The 14,485-nt window shown below is 42.4% G+C and overlaps 1 protein-coding gene across 4 annotated transcripts in view; it reads right to left on the reverse strand.

Moving 5' to 3' along the window:
- The window catches only part of TTK (TTK protein kinase), a 56,388-nt gene that overhangs the window by 22,850 nt on the left and 19,053 nt on the right, over positions 1–14,485 (reverse strand). For all 4 annotated transcript variants that reach the window (XM_075597960.1, XM_075597959.1, XM_075597961.1 and 1 more), the window contains exons 10-16: positions 14,135–14,255; positions 11,053–11,243; positions 5,577–5,716; positions 4,964–5,093; positions 3,665–3,757; positions 1,888–2,045; positions 1,625–1,776 (exon numbers count right to left, since the gene is read on the reverse strand). In XM_075597960.1, the coding sequence (XP_075454075.1) occupies positions 1,625–1,776; positions 1,888–2,045; positions 3,665–3,757; positions 4,964–5,093; positions 5,577–5,716; positions 11,053–11,243; positions 14,135–14,255 (985 nt within the window). The remainder of the gene's footprint in view (positions 1–1,624; positions 1,777–1,887; positions 2,046–3,664; positions 3,758–4,963; positions 5,094–5,576; positions 5,717–11,052; positions 11,244–14,134; positions 14,256–14,485) is intronic.

A 14,485-nucleotide genomic window follows, 5' to 3' on the forward strand; every position in this document is an offset into this window, starting at 1 on the left:
GCCCCACGACCCTGTACATAGCCCTTTGAGGGTGTCCCTGTATATCTGGAGCTGTGAGAGAGACGTTCCGGTGTCAATCAGGAGCCTGGTTGCTATACCGGTTGCCACGCCAGGACAGCCCGCTGCTCTCCGATACACCTCCAAGGCACTATCCCCCCTTCTCCAGACAGACTTGTTCATTTACTAGCCCAAGCAGACGCCAAACTGCAACGCACGACAGCCGCACTATCTACCCTGCACAACTTGTAAAGTGGGATGGGCCGAACTGTTCCAAGGAAAACAGATACGGGCCGCACGGGTAAAATCATCATATCTCCCCCAGCACCCCCCATCATCATATCATCTCCCTCCCCCAGAAATATGATGATGATTTTGAGGGATGCTGGGGGAGATATGAGGATGGCCATACCAGACAGGGCCATAGACTGCTTTCCTGGGGCTCAGGACAACAGTTTGCATTGCCCCTCCCCCCCCCCCCCCCCAGTGTCGGCAGCCTTTGCGAGGCTCCCGCTCTCTCACATACCCATCTCTCCCTCTCAACTACATACAATACCCCCTGCACACTTCACACCCCCCCGCTGCACCTCACCCTGTCCCTCCCCCCCATGCATCTCACATCACCCTTTCCCGTGCACATCACTATCCCATCAGATCATCGGTTGTGGTTGAGGCGGAGGGCAGTAGACTGAGCAGAACAGGCAGACAGCACAATAGGGAAGAAGTGTGTGCTCTCTCTCTAGCGGCAGACTCCTACCCTGTTGTCCTCCTCAGACTCGTGAGAGCGGGCTCGGGGGGGGGGGGGGGGGGGAGGACGGAGAAAGCTGGCAAAGCCATCGCAGGCCGCACAGGGGCGGCCACATGCGGCCCGTGTTGTGCATGCCTGTGTTAGAGGAATCTCTTAAAGGAGCAACATGAACTAGGGTCAAGTATAAAACAAGTATTCAACAATTCTATGAACTTTCAAAGATTTCCATGGTAAAAAAAATGCTTTGGATAGTTTTTTTACCATCTTCAGCTACTGGTGATCTAGTCAGACCTCAAAAAAGCACAGGTCATCAATGTAATTATGAAGCCATCATTACACAAATAAAACATCAATAGGTGGCATGATTGGATCCAGGGTTCCTGGAGAAATGCATACAAATTTCCACATTCCAAATAAATGAACCTGTTTGGAGTGATTAGATCTTTGTAAGAAAGACCATTACATAGAGGGGTTTATAATAATTAAAAAAAAATTATAATTCTATTTGAACTGCTATCTGGGATTGCCGCTTTAAACTGGTAGCACCACCTGCCCCTTTATTTGCCGATATTAGAACTTTGAATATGGTGAGGTTTTAAGAAGTTCGTTATAAAATCATCACATTGCTTCAGTGCAAAATCCTGACTTGTATTCACTTGTGGATTGGGCGTAACAAAATATACAATATTCCAGGTACTGCTCATAGTACTTAATCAGGATTGTAGATTATATTGTTATCGGATGGGATATAATATGATGCGACAAACATTATAATCCAATGAATACCATGCGAGTTGTGCCGCTACTAAATCCCAATTTGCATGCACAGGCCTGAGAATTACAACAGGGATCTGTACCCAGGATAAAGATTATTCATACCATGCTGATGTATTGTATAAACGGCTTCCAACATATTCTTCCAGTAGCTCTTTCGCTCCCAAAGATTAATAGTCTTTTTCTTCCTGAGCCACGAATTAAGGTCTAGATTTCCACACTCCATTACCATGTAGATATGTTGGTCTGCGATCTCACTGCAAGAGGTACAAGTGTTAGAATTGAGAAATACGTTGTTTTTTTAGGGGGGTAGGGGGGGTGGCAAACAGTGTCATTCTTCCAGAAATTAGGTAAAATGAACCACATACTAGTCATAAAGCCTGATAATCTTATCGCTGTGCTGCTGAAGTTTGTTTAAATGAGAGATTTCATTCTGGTAACTTTCGATGGTTTGCTGGTCAGCTTCTTCCAAGTTAACATACTTGATGGCATACAAATGCTTTTTCTCATCCATAACTTGAAATACCTGTATAAAAGCAAAGTTTCTTAGTGTTTATTTATATTGACAAAACTACACAATGCGAGACCCATAAAAAGGTTTTAAACACTATTGTTTTTTTTAAATTCAAATGTCTAATGTTTATACGTAGAACTATCTTTAAATAATTTGTCTAAAATCAAAAATATCCGTTTGTTATTTAGTGGGCTTAGGAGAAAAATCATAAAGTTTGTCAAATGTTAGTTTTTATTTATATTTTATTTATTTACTGTAGTGTTAGGAGTCATGGAGAAAAAACAATAATTGTACTCCTTTCCTTTATGATCTGAGGAAAGTCATTAAAATGCATATATTAAACACTTAAAGCAACAATCCCTATTTCTTTACTTTTAACAAAGTAAATTTGCTGCTGTTTTTAGCAATCACACCTTTTTTAAATTATGTATTTGACTTCTGGAGATAAATTGCTGAAAATGCGCTTCCCTGGCAAGTTAAAATGGCCGCTGCCATTCATACACATTAAGATGGGAGGTTCCCACGGTAACAGCGGATACCAAGGTAATAAAAATCAAGTGAACAATTGGCAAAAAATAGGATTTTGAAGAGAGAAAAAAAGCGAAAAATAATTAAGCACAATAATCAGGTTGTCAGTACATCATTGTTCTATTTGTGTGTGTGGAGAGTGACGCTTCAAAATCAATAATTTTCCATGAAAACATTTTTTTCGGGCTAATAAGTCGGAAAAATACTATATTTAACACACCATTTTTAGCAAAACAACGATAGAAGTGCGAATTGTGCGACTTGGAATATTGGGGCGTATCCTTCAGTCTTTGTTCCCTAATCAGGTAAACTATGTTAGCTCAAGCTTGCTGATTATATTTAAGTGACAAACCAAATGTTGATATGTACATAAAATATGCCTACAGTGATGCTTCTTCCTGCTCTATTTTACAACAAATAAAATGCGATTAACTTCCCACTAATTATGTTATTTCCATTAGGAAGGCGAGATAGCAGGCACATCTTGACCGTCATTACATAAAAGGTATAGAAAGGTTTGTTTTCCACACTGGCTATGACATCGTTTAGAACCAGAATCCTGACATGCAGAGCATTGAAATTGCTGGTACATTCGGTTAGATATGGGGTGGATAATTCCAGTTCTCAAGGGCCACAAACAGGTCAGGTTTTCAGGATATCCCTGCTTCAGCGCAGCTGAATTAGCACTGAAGCAGGGATATCCTGAAAACATGACCTGCTGGTGGTCTTTGAGGGCTGGAGTTGCCCACCCCGAGTTAGATATAAGTCCCTAGAAGCCTTCGGTACAAGCAGATGATTGCGTATGCTGGGATATTTATTATTGTATGTCTCACTGTTTGGTGTTCAGGTCTAGATTTGGAAAATAGACTAGATATCTTAAAATGATGAAACTATTCAAAACAGTACGAAGGTATTATATGGCTAATTTGGATTTGGGCTTTAAATCTTGGTTGGTACATAAAGACAGAGACTTGGAGAAGATCTTCACCTGAATCAAGTAACCTCCCAATAAATAAATCATACCGATATAAAAACACAATCTTGCATTTTCAACAGGTGTTAGTTTTACCAAGCAAAGATTAAAAAGAGTCGACGTTTCCTACCTTACTAGATCCACCGGTGCCAATTTGTTTTAAAACTGCATACGCTCGTCCTTTAACTACAATGCATTCATTCGAAGCAAGAGGTGTGGAGATCTGAGAGAAAAGCAATATGTAAACAAATTGTGTATTACAAGGAGCAGTCTTAAACATTACATCTTTCCCTTTGTAATGCTTGAAAATTAATTTGCTCGTATGAAGCAATACAGAGCAGGACTATACACTTCTGCAGTTTATTCCATTTTAACACCACATTATTGGTGCTCACCAAAAGCTATATCTCCTCATAAGCAACATCAACCATACATCATTTGAAATGTTACTGAAGAGACCCTACCTCACATTTATATCACTTACCACCTATTAAATGTTTCTCTAGCTTTAGTAAAGTAAATTGAATGATTTTGCTGGGTTAGCAATCATTCTATCCCTGCTAGAAATGTGAGCTGCCAAAAATGAAATTAGCGATTAGCAAAAGCATCCATGCATTTTTTTCATTGGTCAGCACCAATGATAGACGCAAAAGACAAAATACATGTAATTATAAGGGCACCAAACAAAATCAAATAAGAAACTAAATATGTGCCCATTAGTGCAGAGATTTACAGAAACAGTGTGTGAGGGAATAAGTGCATTAGATGGCCGTGCTTGGCCACGATAAATGATGAGGGGGGGGGGAAAGAAAAAGAGGGGGGGGGGAAGAAAAAAAGGGAGGGGGAGGGCAGGGGGGTTTGAGGAAATCTATGCTTTATTCAGGCTCAATAATAATGCCCAAAGTCAAAAAAGATCTTATCTTGCATTAAATGGGGAATCGATGAAGAGAAGCATAATTATGCTACTGTATAAAGCATTAGTACAGCCACACTTTGAATATTGAGTAGTTTTGGGCACTACATATATACATGACATTATGGAACTAGAAGATAGTGCAGAGAAGAGCCATCAAATTAATAAAGCGGATGGATATTCTGACTTGTGAGGCATCTAAGGCCAAGCGTCTTCAGGTGTGTTTTTAGCGTTGACAAAGCTGGGAGAGAAGGTACTTTGTGTATATGGAGGATGAGGGAATCCCACAGGTGAGTGGCAGTGAGGTAAAGAAAGGTTTCAAAGAGAGCAGTGGAAAGGAGTTAAGGAAAAAACATTAAACCTGGGAAACAGGATTAACATTTCACTATTTCCATGAGTGATGGAAGCAAATCTGTACAATCACTAAATGAGTCCACATATCAAAAATGTTTGTATCCTCATAATCTACAATAGACAGATACTTTAAGGCAGCTAGACATTTTTAAAAGATATCACCTGGAAACAACCCGATGGCACAAGCGAGTTTGCCGGAGTTTGAGGCGGAGGGTGACTTGAACGATTGTCATAGGGAGTGGAAATCTGAGACATTGGTCCAAGGTCATTTTTCACCACTGGAGTCCTAAAGCTAGAAAAATAAAGAAAGAAACACAAGAAATAAGATCTTTTTCATGTTTTGATGCAATTTACCATCTGACTATACCACTCTGGTTCCATGACAAGCAGGGACATTAGCTTTAGGATTCTTCCAGGTGCAATAAGACATCCTAGACATCGCATTACTTGTCCAGATTTTCCCTCAAATCTTACCATGCTATAATACAAACTTTCAAGCAGTTCTGGCTGTTTTCAATGTATATTTGTCTAGCACTGTATCTGATAAATAGCCGAGCATCCTCCCGTTGCTCGAAAGGGCCATTTATCAAAGACTAGCAGACAGTGTCAGGAAAATTGCTGTAGTTGAACTTGACTGTAGCCTTAATATGCTAAAATGGCGCATTTTTTTTTTTTAATGCACGGCTTTATTTATGAACACATGGCTTATATTTGATTGTTTTACTGTATTGCGGTCAAGTTGCTACAACAGTTTGTGCATGTACAATGTAGTTACCAGTTCATGTAGTCCTCCTGTGGTTTGTTAACTGGCGTTCCACAAACAAGAACTGGGTCCGACCTCTTAAGTGCTGCTCCTAGTGGAGACACTCGTTTGGAAACAGAATGGGCATTTGGCTCGAGAATCATTTCTTTACCCTGAGACAGACGGAAAGTTACAAAAGTTACTTGACAAAATAACAATGCAAATATAGGACTCTTTCAGTATCAGATAAAAAGGAAAATTATTGGAGATAAGGAAAGAGCAGAGGTATTAAATACATTATTTGCCCCTCTATTTAACAGGGAGGAGTCAACTGTAGAAACATTGCAACAGAAGGAAGCCACAATCTCTATAATAATGAAAAAAATCGTTTTTTTGATGAAGAAGTGCATAAGCACTTGATAAAATTAAGGTAAATAAAGTAAATGTACCCAAGTGTTCTTAACGAGCCAAGTTCAGCAACAGCCAAACCATTATATTTAATATTCAAGGACTCCATTTCCATAGGCTCAGCACCACAAGATTGGCGTAAAGCAGACGTGGTGCCTATATTTTAAAAAGCTAGATCACAACCAGGGAATTACAGACCTGTAAGCGAAAAACATTAATAGTGAGGAAGCTACTTGAAGGATTAGTAAGGGATAAAAAATCAGGAATACCTAATGGCTAAAATTAGTAATAGTCGTCATGGATTTATGGAGTGAACTGAACAGGTTAAATGCAAATGAAGGTACTATTCAACCAAACCAGTGACATATGAAAGATGAATGGAATACTAATATACGTCACAATACAAAAACCATAGGGGGTAGTGCAGCTCCGATAAAAAAAATACTTTTTCCAATAGTCTTTAAATAGCAGGAAAAACGGCGGTGCATCTGCTGCTGCTGAAGAAGAATTGGAACCAACAAAACTGCAAACTGCAAAGAACTAGGTGCAAAAATGTATTAGTGGCATAATAAAAACAGCCAGAAGGACACTAACGCGTTTCACGTGGTATCCCACGCTTTATCTTGGGTCTCATGAACTGTCTTATGCAATGAAGATATTTATTGATTTATTACGTACAAAGTAATTGTCTGCTCCTGGTTAGCATCACAAGTGGGAGTGTCCCTCCCCTTTCCTGTTTTTGTATCCAATAGTCTTTAGAATTGTTTGGTACAGGATACAGAGCACAAATACTCCCAGGTATATGAAAGAATAAAAAAAATAAAAAAAAGGGGGGGGGGGGGGAAGAAGAGAGAAATAGTGCAACAGCAATAAGCTTCAAAATATAGAAGTAGAAAAAGCCAAAATCATCACACTCGCATGCTATGCTCACGCCCTCCTATCTTGTTTTCCGGCATCAAATGACGCCGCGTTACCACACTTCTGAATCCCAGTAAGTTGTGAGTTGCAGAGGCCTTATGCGATCCCCCGGAATTAAATTAAATGCCTTGGGGAAGAGCGCAGGGCCTCTGCAACCGCCCGCGCCACCCCAGGAAAATTGAGCCCCACTGATTTAGAATACAGCAATGAAGAGGTTAAACCTCTTAAGGTCGTGGCTGGAACCTCAGTATTGCAGGTTGTGGGGTCAGAGAGCCAGTGTAATATTAGAACTCAGATTCTCCGAAAGGGCGCTTCGTCTTCAGCATTAAGATAACCCTGGGACCAGAAACCGACACACCAGCCTCATTCCTCTCACTCTGATCCGTGGGTATGACGTCACTTCCGGCAAAGTCACTGTCACCGGGAAACGAGGGAATAGAGCGTGAGTCCTGCAGCTTGTGCTTTGCTTGGAAGTCTGGTCCTGCTCCACTGCCCTACACGTTTCGTTCCATGGGAACTTTCTCAGGGGATATCTGAGGCTTTTTGCTGTGTTGCACTAATTTTCCCCCTTTTTTATTCTTGCACATACCTGGGAGTATTTGCACTCCGTAGACTATACCAATGGATTTATGAAGGCAAGGTTGTGCCAAACTAACCTTATTATTTATTTGAGGTGTCAAGTAGAAGTTTAGATCAGGGTAATGCAGTTGATGTGGTCTACTTAGATTTACAAAAACTTTTGATATGATGCCACCAGAGGTTAGTGCATAAAATAATTGGTCTCAGTAAAAATATTTGCACCTGGATTGAAAACTGAAGGATAGACAAAGTCGACACGAATGGAACTTATTCGGGGTTGGCTAAAGCCTTAATTGGAGAACCTCAATGATCGGTAGTGGAACCCCTGCTTTTTAAATAGTTTATTAATGACCTTGGAGGTTGGCATAGAGTATCCAAGGTATCCATCTTTGCTGATGACACAATTAAACAAGGTAGTAAAATCAGAGCAGGATGTAATTTCTCACCAGAAGGACTTGGATAGACTGGAAACTTGGGCATTTGAGGTTTAATACAGATAAATGTAAGGCTATGCATTTGAGAAACAAGAACAGGCGACTTATAAAATAAATGGGGCAAAATTTATTTTAGTTAATTTAATTAATTAATTTAGTTAGAAAGACCCTACCTGTCTTTCTAACTATCGGCCTGTCTCCCTCCTGCCTTTTGCCTCTAAACTCCTTGAACGTCTTGTATTCGCTCGCTTGCTCCATTTTCTCAACACCTATTCTCTCCTAGACCCTCTACAATCTGGCTTCCGTACTGCTCACTCCACGGAAACAGCCCTCACTAAAATAACTGACGACCTCCATGCTGCCAAAGACAGAGGTCATTACACTCTGCTCATATTACTCGACCTCTCTGCAGCATTTGACACCGTGGACCACCCTCTTCTCCTTCACATTCTCCATACTCTTGGCATTCGGAACAAAGCTCTATCCTGGATCTCATCCTACCTCTCCCATCGTACTTTCAGTGTCTCTTCTGCTAATACCTCCTCCTCCTCTATTGATCTCTCTGTGGGGGTACCCCAGGGCTCTGTCCTGGGACCTCTTCTCTTTTCTCTGTATACACTCTCTCTAGGTGACCTAATAACATCTTTTGGGTTTAATTATCACCTCTATGCTGACGACACACAAATATATTTCTCAATACCCGACCTTACACCTACTGTACAAACCAAAGTTTCTGAATGTCTCTGCTATATCATCCTGGATGGCCCTCCGCCGCCTTAAACTCAACATGGCTAAAACAGAGCTCCTCATACTTCCTCCCAAACCTGGCCCTACTACCTCCTTCCACATTACTGTTGTAACTACGATCATTCACCCAGTAGCCCAAGCACGCTGCCTTGGGGTCACACTCGACTCCTCTCTCACATTTGCCCCTCACATTCAAAACATTTCTAAAACCTGTCGCTTTTTCCTCCGCAATATAACAAAGATACGCCCTTTCCTCTGTTGCTCGACTGCTAAAACTCTGACTCAGGCCCTCATTCTCTCCCGTCTTGATTACTGTAACCTCCTGCTGTCCGGCCTTCCTGCCTCTCACCTGTCTCCCCTACAATCTATCCTAAACGCTGCTGCCAGAATCACTCTACTCTTTCCTAGATCTGTCTCAGCATCTCCCCTCATGAAATCCCTCTCCTGGCTTCCGATCAAATCCCGCATCTCACACTCCATTCTTCTCCTCACTTTTAAAGCTTTACACTCTTCTGCCCCTCCTTACATCTCAGCCCTAATTTCTCGTTATGCACCATCCAGACTCTTGTGTTCTTCTCAAGGATGTCTTCTTTCTACCCCCTTTGTATCTAAAGCCCTCTCCCGCCTTAAACCTTTTTCATTGACTGCCCCTCACCTCTGGAATGCCCTTCCCCTCAGTACCCGACTAGCACCCTCTCTATCCACCTTTAAGACCCACCTTAAGACACACTTGCTTAAAGAAGCATATGAATAGGACTGTGGCTATTCTGAACACATGGCACATAAAGCTTGGCCCCCTGCAGATGCACTTACCAGAACTCCCTCCTACTGTCTCTGTACGTTCTCCCTACCTACCAATTAGACTGTAAGCTCCTCGGAGCAGGGACTCCTCTTCCTTAATGTCTAAAGCACTTATTCCCATGATCTGTTATTTATATTATCTGTTATTTATTGGATTACCACATGTATTACTACTGTGAAGCGCTATGTACATTAATGGCGCTATATAAATAAAGACATACAATACAATACAAAATTAGGTCAATCCTTGATGGAGAAGGATTTAGGAGTGCTTGTAGACAGCAGGCTCAACAAGAGTGCCCAAAGTCAAAAAAGATCTTATCTTGCATTAAATGGGGAATCAATGAAGGGACTCGAGCATAATTGTGCCATTGTATAAAGCATTAGTAATGCCACACCTTGAATATTGAGTAGTTTTGGGCACTACATATATACATGACATTATGGAACTAGAAAATAGTGCAGAGAAGAGCCATCAAATTAATAAAGCGGATGGATATTCTGACTTGTGAGGAGAGGCTAGCTAAATTACATTTGTTCACATTAGAAGAGAGGCGTCTAAGGCTGAGTTTATGGCGGCGACGTCGCTCAGGCGACTGCCGTGTGACATCAGAGTCACGTGAGCTGGTTCAGCCAAAGAGGATGAGCCAGCTCTGTGACGCGTCCGGCACACCACCGCATCTCCTCCACAATCTCCTGCAGCCAAGTGCACAGATAGTTGGGACTGCAGGAGTGTGTGCGGTTGCACACTTATTATAAGCTCTGCCCAAGAGGGGATATGAGAACTATATACAAATATATTCGGGGAAAATACAAGGAGCTTTCAAAAGAACTATTCATCCCAAGGGCAGTACAAAACGACACAGGGAAGTTCTTTCAGGTTGGAGGAAAGGAGATTTCACCAGCAACAAAGGAAAGGGTTCTTTACATTAACAGCAGTTAAAACGTGGAACTCATTAACCATGGAGACGCAGATACAATAGAGCTTTTTTTTTAAAAAAAAAAAAGAAAGTTGGACATCTTTTTAGAAAGGAAGGAAAGGCAGGGAGGGAGAAATCAGTTTGCCATATTGGAGTCGGGAAGGAATAAAAATGGTTTCCCTTAGGAGACATTGTTGGATAATGTTTTACTGGGATTTTGTATTTGCTTTCTTCTGGATCAATGTACTGTAAATACAAATATAGGATAAGCGTCCATTGTCCAAATTTAATGTAGGTTGAACTCGGACATATGTCTTTTTTCAACCTCATCTACTATGTAACCCATAAACCTCACGAGTGGCACACACATTGCAAACCAAAGGCAAAATGTCCATGCCACCAACACTTTCAGGCGCAAACAATAAGCTGCCTGTGATCGTAACGCTTTACAAAGCAAACCATCCAGCAATTTAGCCAATGGCAGGAACACACTACAGAGCTAACCATATAAGTTTGTTCCAGAAACGCCTTGCACACGAACTGCCAGCTAGTGGCACGAAGGCATTGTACAGCAAGCCATGCCACCACCTGCTTCAGTAGCTCATTTGCAAAGTAATGTGTTCCTGGCACCTTCACATAAATGTTAATCGTAGCAAAGTCCATCACATTATATTTGAAATCACACATAGAAATTCACATCACCTTTGTTAGAAAAATGTCACTTGGTGTCTCTGGAACTTTCCATCTCCACGTGGTTTCAATGCTGGAAGCTTTTGGCGGGTCAGACTGCTGGATGTTAATACTGGGTATAATGCGTGGCTCTGGGTCAGGCTGTGTATAACTTTCTTGAAGGTTGGATCTATGTGTATTGGTGTTATCAGCCATCGGTATATCTAAAATAACAATAAAATTAACTATACACCAACCCCAAATCCATGTATAAGCAGAACGGGTACATTTTACACCTGCCTTGTGATCAAAAACAAAAACAATGCAGGCATCCTCTGGAGCCATCTGGGACTAAAAAGGAATTTTCACAGTCAGACATACTTGCATACTTTAGACAGGACTGTGGCAGTGCAACAAGGAAGCACTGTAGTGCAGGAAGGTTGTGACGGTACAACAGAAGTGCAGGGAGAGAGTATGTTCAAGGAGGTTTCAAAAGGTGTCAAATCCATGAAAAGCAAAGAGTAAAAATAATGATAGGGCCATTTAATAAAAAATAAACAAGTCCTGATCTCAAAATCTACAGTAAGATCCTGGCAAACAGGCTAAACCCAATTCTCCCTAGACTCATCCATGTGGATCAAGTAGGATTTGTGTCCGGAAGACAGGCCTCCGACAACACCCGCAAAATAGTGCATATAATTGACCACGTGCATCTCTCTGATTCCAAAGCAATGATTCTGAGCCTGGATGCCGAAAAGGCGTTCGACAGAATCAAGTGGGCTTTCCTAGACCAGACCATGTTGAGGTTTGGATTCACTGGCCCATTCCTAGAAGGGGTGAGAGCCCTCTATCAAAACCCTACAGCATATGTTAAATTATCAGGGGGCTTCTCAGACCCAATAAAAATCAGGAACGGGACCAGACAAGGCTGCCCACTCTCCCTCCTGCTATTTGCCCTAACTATTGAGCCCCTAGCAGCGTCGATCAGAGAAGAACCCAGTATCAAGGGTATCCAAATCGGAGACAGAGAACACAAAATTTCGCTGTTCGCTGACGACGTAATTCTGACTCTCGCTGACCCTCACACATCCCTCCCCAACCTCCAAAGGCTTCTGGCCCAATTTGGTCTAGTCTCTGACTACAAAGTGAACATGGACAAGTCAGAGGCCTTGAATATATCCCTCCCTCCCCAGACATGGAAACTCATCCAAGCCAACTATAAATACCGGTGGAGCTCCACCCACATTACATATCTGGGGGTCAAAATCTCTAATTCTTACAATACCCTATATCAATATAACTACCCCCCCCTATTTAGTCAGATTAAAAAAGACCTAGAAGCCTGGAAAAATCACCAAATTTCATGGTTTGGGAGAGTGATCGCAGTAAAAATGAACGTCCTCCCAAGACTGTTGTATAACTTCCAAACCCTCCCAATCCCGGTCCCACAAGCAACGCTTAAAAATATGCAGTCACTACTCCTCCAATTTATTTGGAACGACAAGAGACCCAGGGTTCCTCGTTCAGTGATGCTCTCCCCAAGAACAAGAGGAGGTGTGGAGGTCCCCGACATAGCAAAATACTACATCGCAGCACAGCTAAAGCAGGCTGTAGTTCGGAATTGCGACCCGGCCTCAGCTTCTTGGCTAGAAATAGAGTCCCACTACGCCCGCCCCCTCTCCTTCCAGGTGGCAATGTGGACCACTGGCAGCAGCGGGGCCAGACCACCAAGGTTTGGTCTAGGAGCAATGAGATGCACGTGGGAAGTATGGCTTAAATGCAAAGGAAAGTATGGTCTGGTAGCATCCCCCTCACAGCTCACCCCCATCTTTCGGAACCCCAAATTCCCACCAGGGTGTTCCCCAAGTCAATTTGACCAATTTCAGAGTCACAATATTAGGATGGTGGCCGATCTACTGCAGAAAGACGAGATTGCTACTTACCAGGCGCTTAGAGACAAATTTGAGATCCGGGGATTCCACTTGTTTAAGTACCTACAAGTCCGCCACTTCCTTCTGTCTCTATGCCCAACCTCCAAATTTCCCCAACTAACTAGATTCGAATCTTTGTGTTCCAAAGGCATTTACCAAAAAGGTCTGATCTCCGAAATATATAAAGGAATGGAGCCACCTGCCACTCCACCGTTATATGCAAAGATGGTCAGAGGAACTAGGTCTACCAATAGACCTACAAGACTGGGAGGAGATCTGGGAGCAGGCCACTAAAACATCAATTTGCACAACAATAAAAGAAACCATCTACAAAATCCTATTTCAATGGTACCTGACTCCCGCTAGGCTGAGCCAAATCTACCCCGGCACAGTAGACCTGTGCTGGCGGGAATGTGGTCAAAAAGGGGGACATGGCCCACATTTGGTGGTCATGTCCGGAGATCCAGAAGTACTGGACCATGATCCAGACGCTTATACATGAGGTCTCGGGTCTATCCCTACCCCTGGATCCGCTGTCACTGGTGCTGAACAAACCCATAGAGGACCTACCTCTGCCAATGTCCAGACTAATAACGGCCATGCTGACGGCGGCTAGATGCTCCATAGCAGCCGCCTGGAAGCAGATAAAAGCCCCCTCGAGAACGACCGTAACTAGGAGAATCAATGCAGTTATGATAATGGACAAACTGACGGCCATGCTCCAAAAGAAAATGCCTCAATTCCTGAACACCTGGGATCCCTGGATAGGAAGATAGACCCAATTGTGCTAGGCCTCAGAGACACCCGGATCCCCCCCCCTAACCCCCGGGGGGGAGTGGTGGGGAGACGCCTGCGCGCATCTCCCCCCCCTCCATACACCTCCACCCCCTCCCTCCCCCTGTATGTCTCCACCCCCCCTCTTCTCTCCCCTCCCCTCTTTTCCTCCCACTAAAGGAAACGGAAAATGTTATTGGTCACTGATAGATTATAATAAACCTTGGTGTCATGGGCTCATGACACCCCTGTATGTACTGTATCTTCTGAAAGTGTCCAATAAAAAAATTGTTATAAAAAATAAAACAAGTCAACGATGCACAGCTGTATGTCTTGCAAAAACAGCATAGGGCAATAAACTGGCAAAACTAAAACGTGCAGCATTAAAGGAATGCAACAAAACCACATACCTTCATTTCTTTTGAGAGTGAGGCTTGAATCCCCTTTGCACAAAATGACAGATGATTGTGTTTGTACCTCTAAACTGTCTTCATTAGACTGCTGTGAGTAAGGGCTGCTATTCTTTGATATCTAGATAAAACAGAGAGCGAAGATAACATTTATTTTGCAAATACAGTTTAAGCATACATGAACACTCTGGTGCAAAAGATATTTATACTGCATATTCGTTAAAAGATGTAGTAATATTTAAGATCATCAGATTAGCAACAAAAAAACCCAGATGTTCTAGATATTACAGGAAACTGTGCCCCTTTCATTTCAGCAAGTCAATCCAGAAGTGATGTAGCAGAACAAGTCAT

The sequence above is a fragment of the Ascaphus truei genome, chromosome 4 (assembly GCF_040206685.1).
Source record: "Ascaphus truei isolate aAscTru1 chromosome 4, aAscTru1.hap1, whole genome shotgun sequence".
Lineage (NCBI taxonomy): Eukaryota > Metazoa > Chordata > Amphibia > Anura > Ascaphidae > Ascaphus > Ascaphus truei.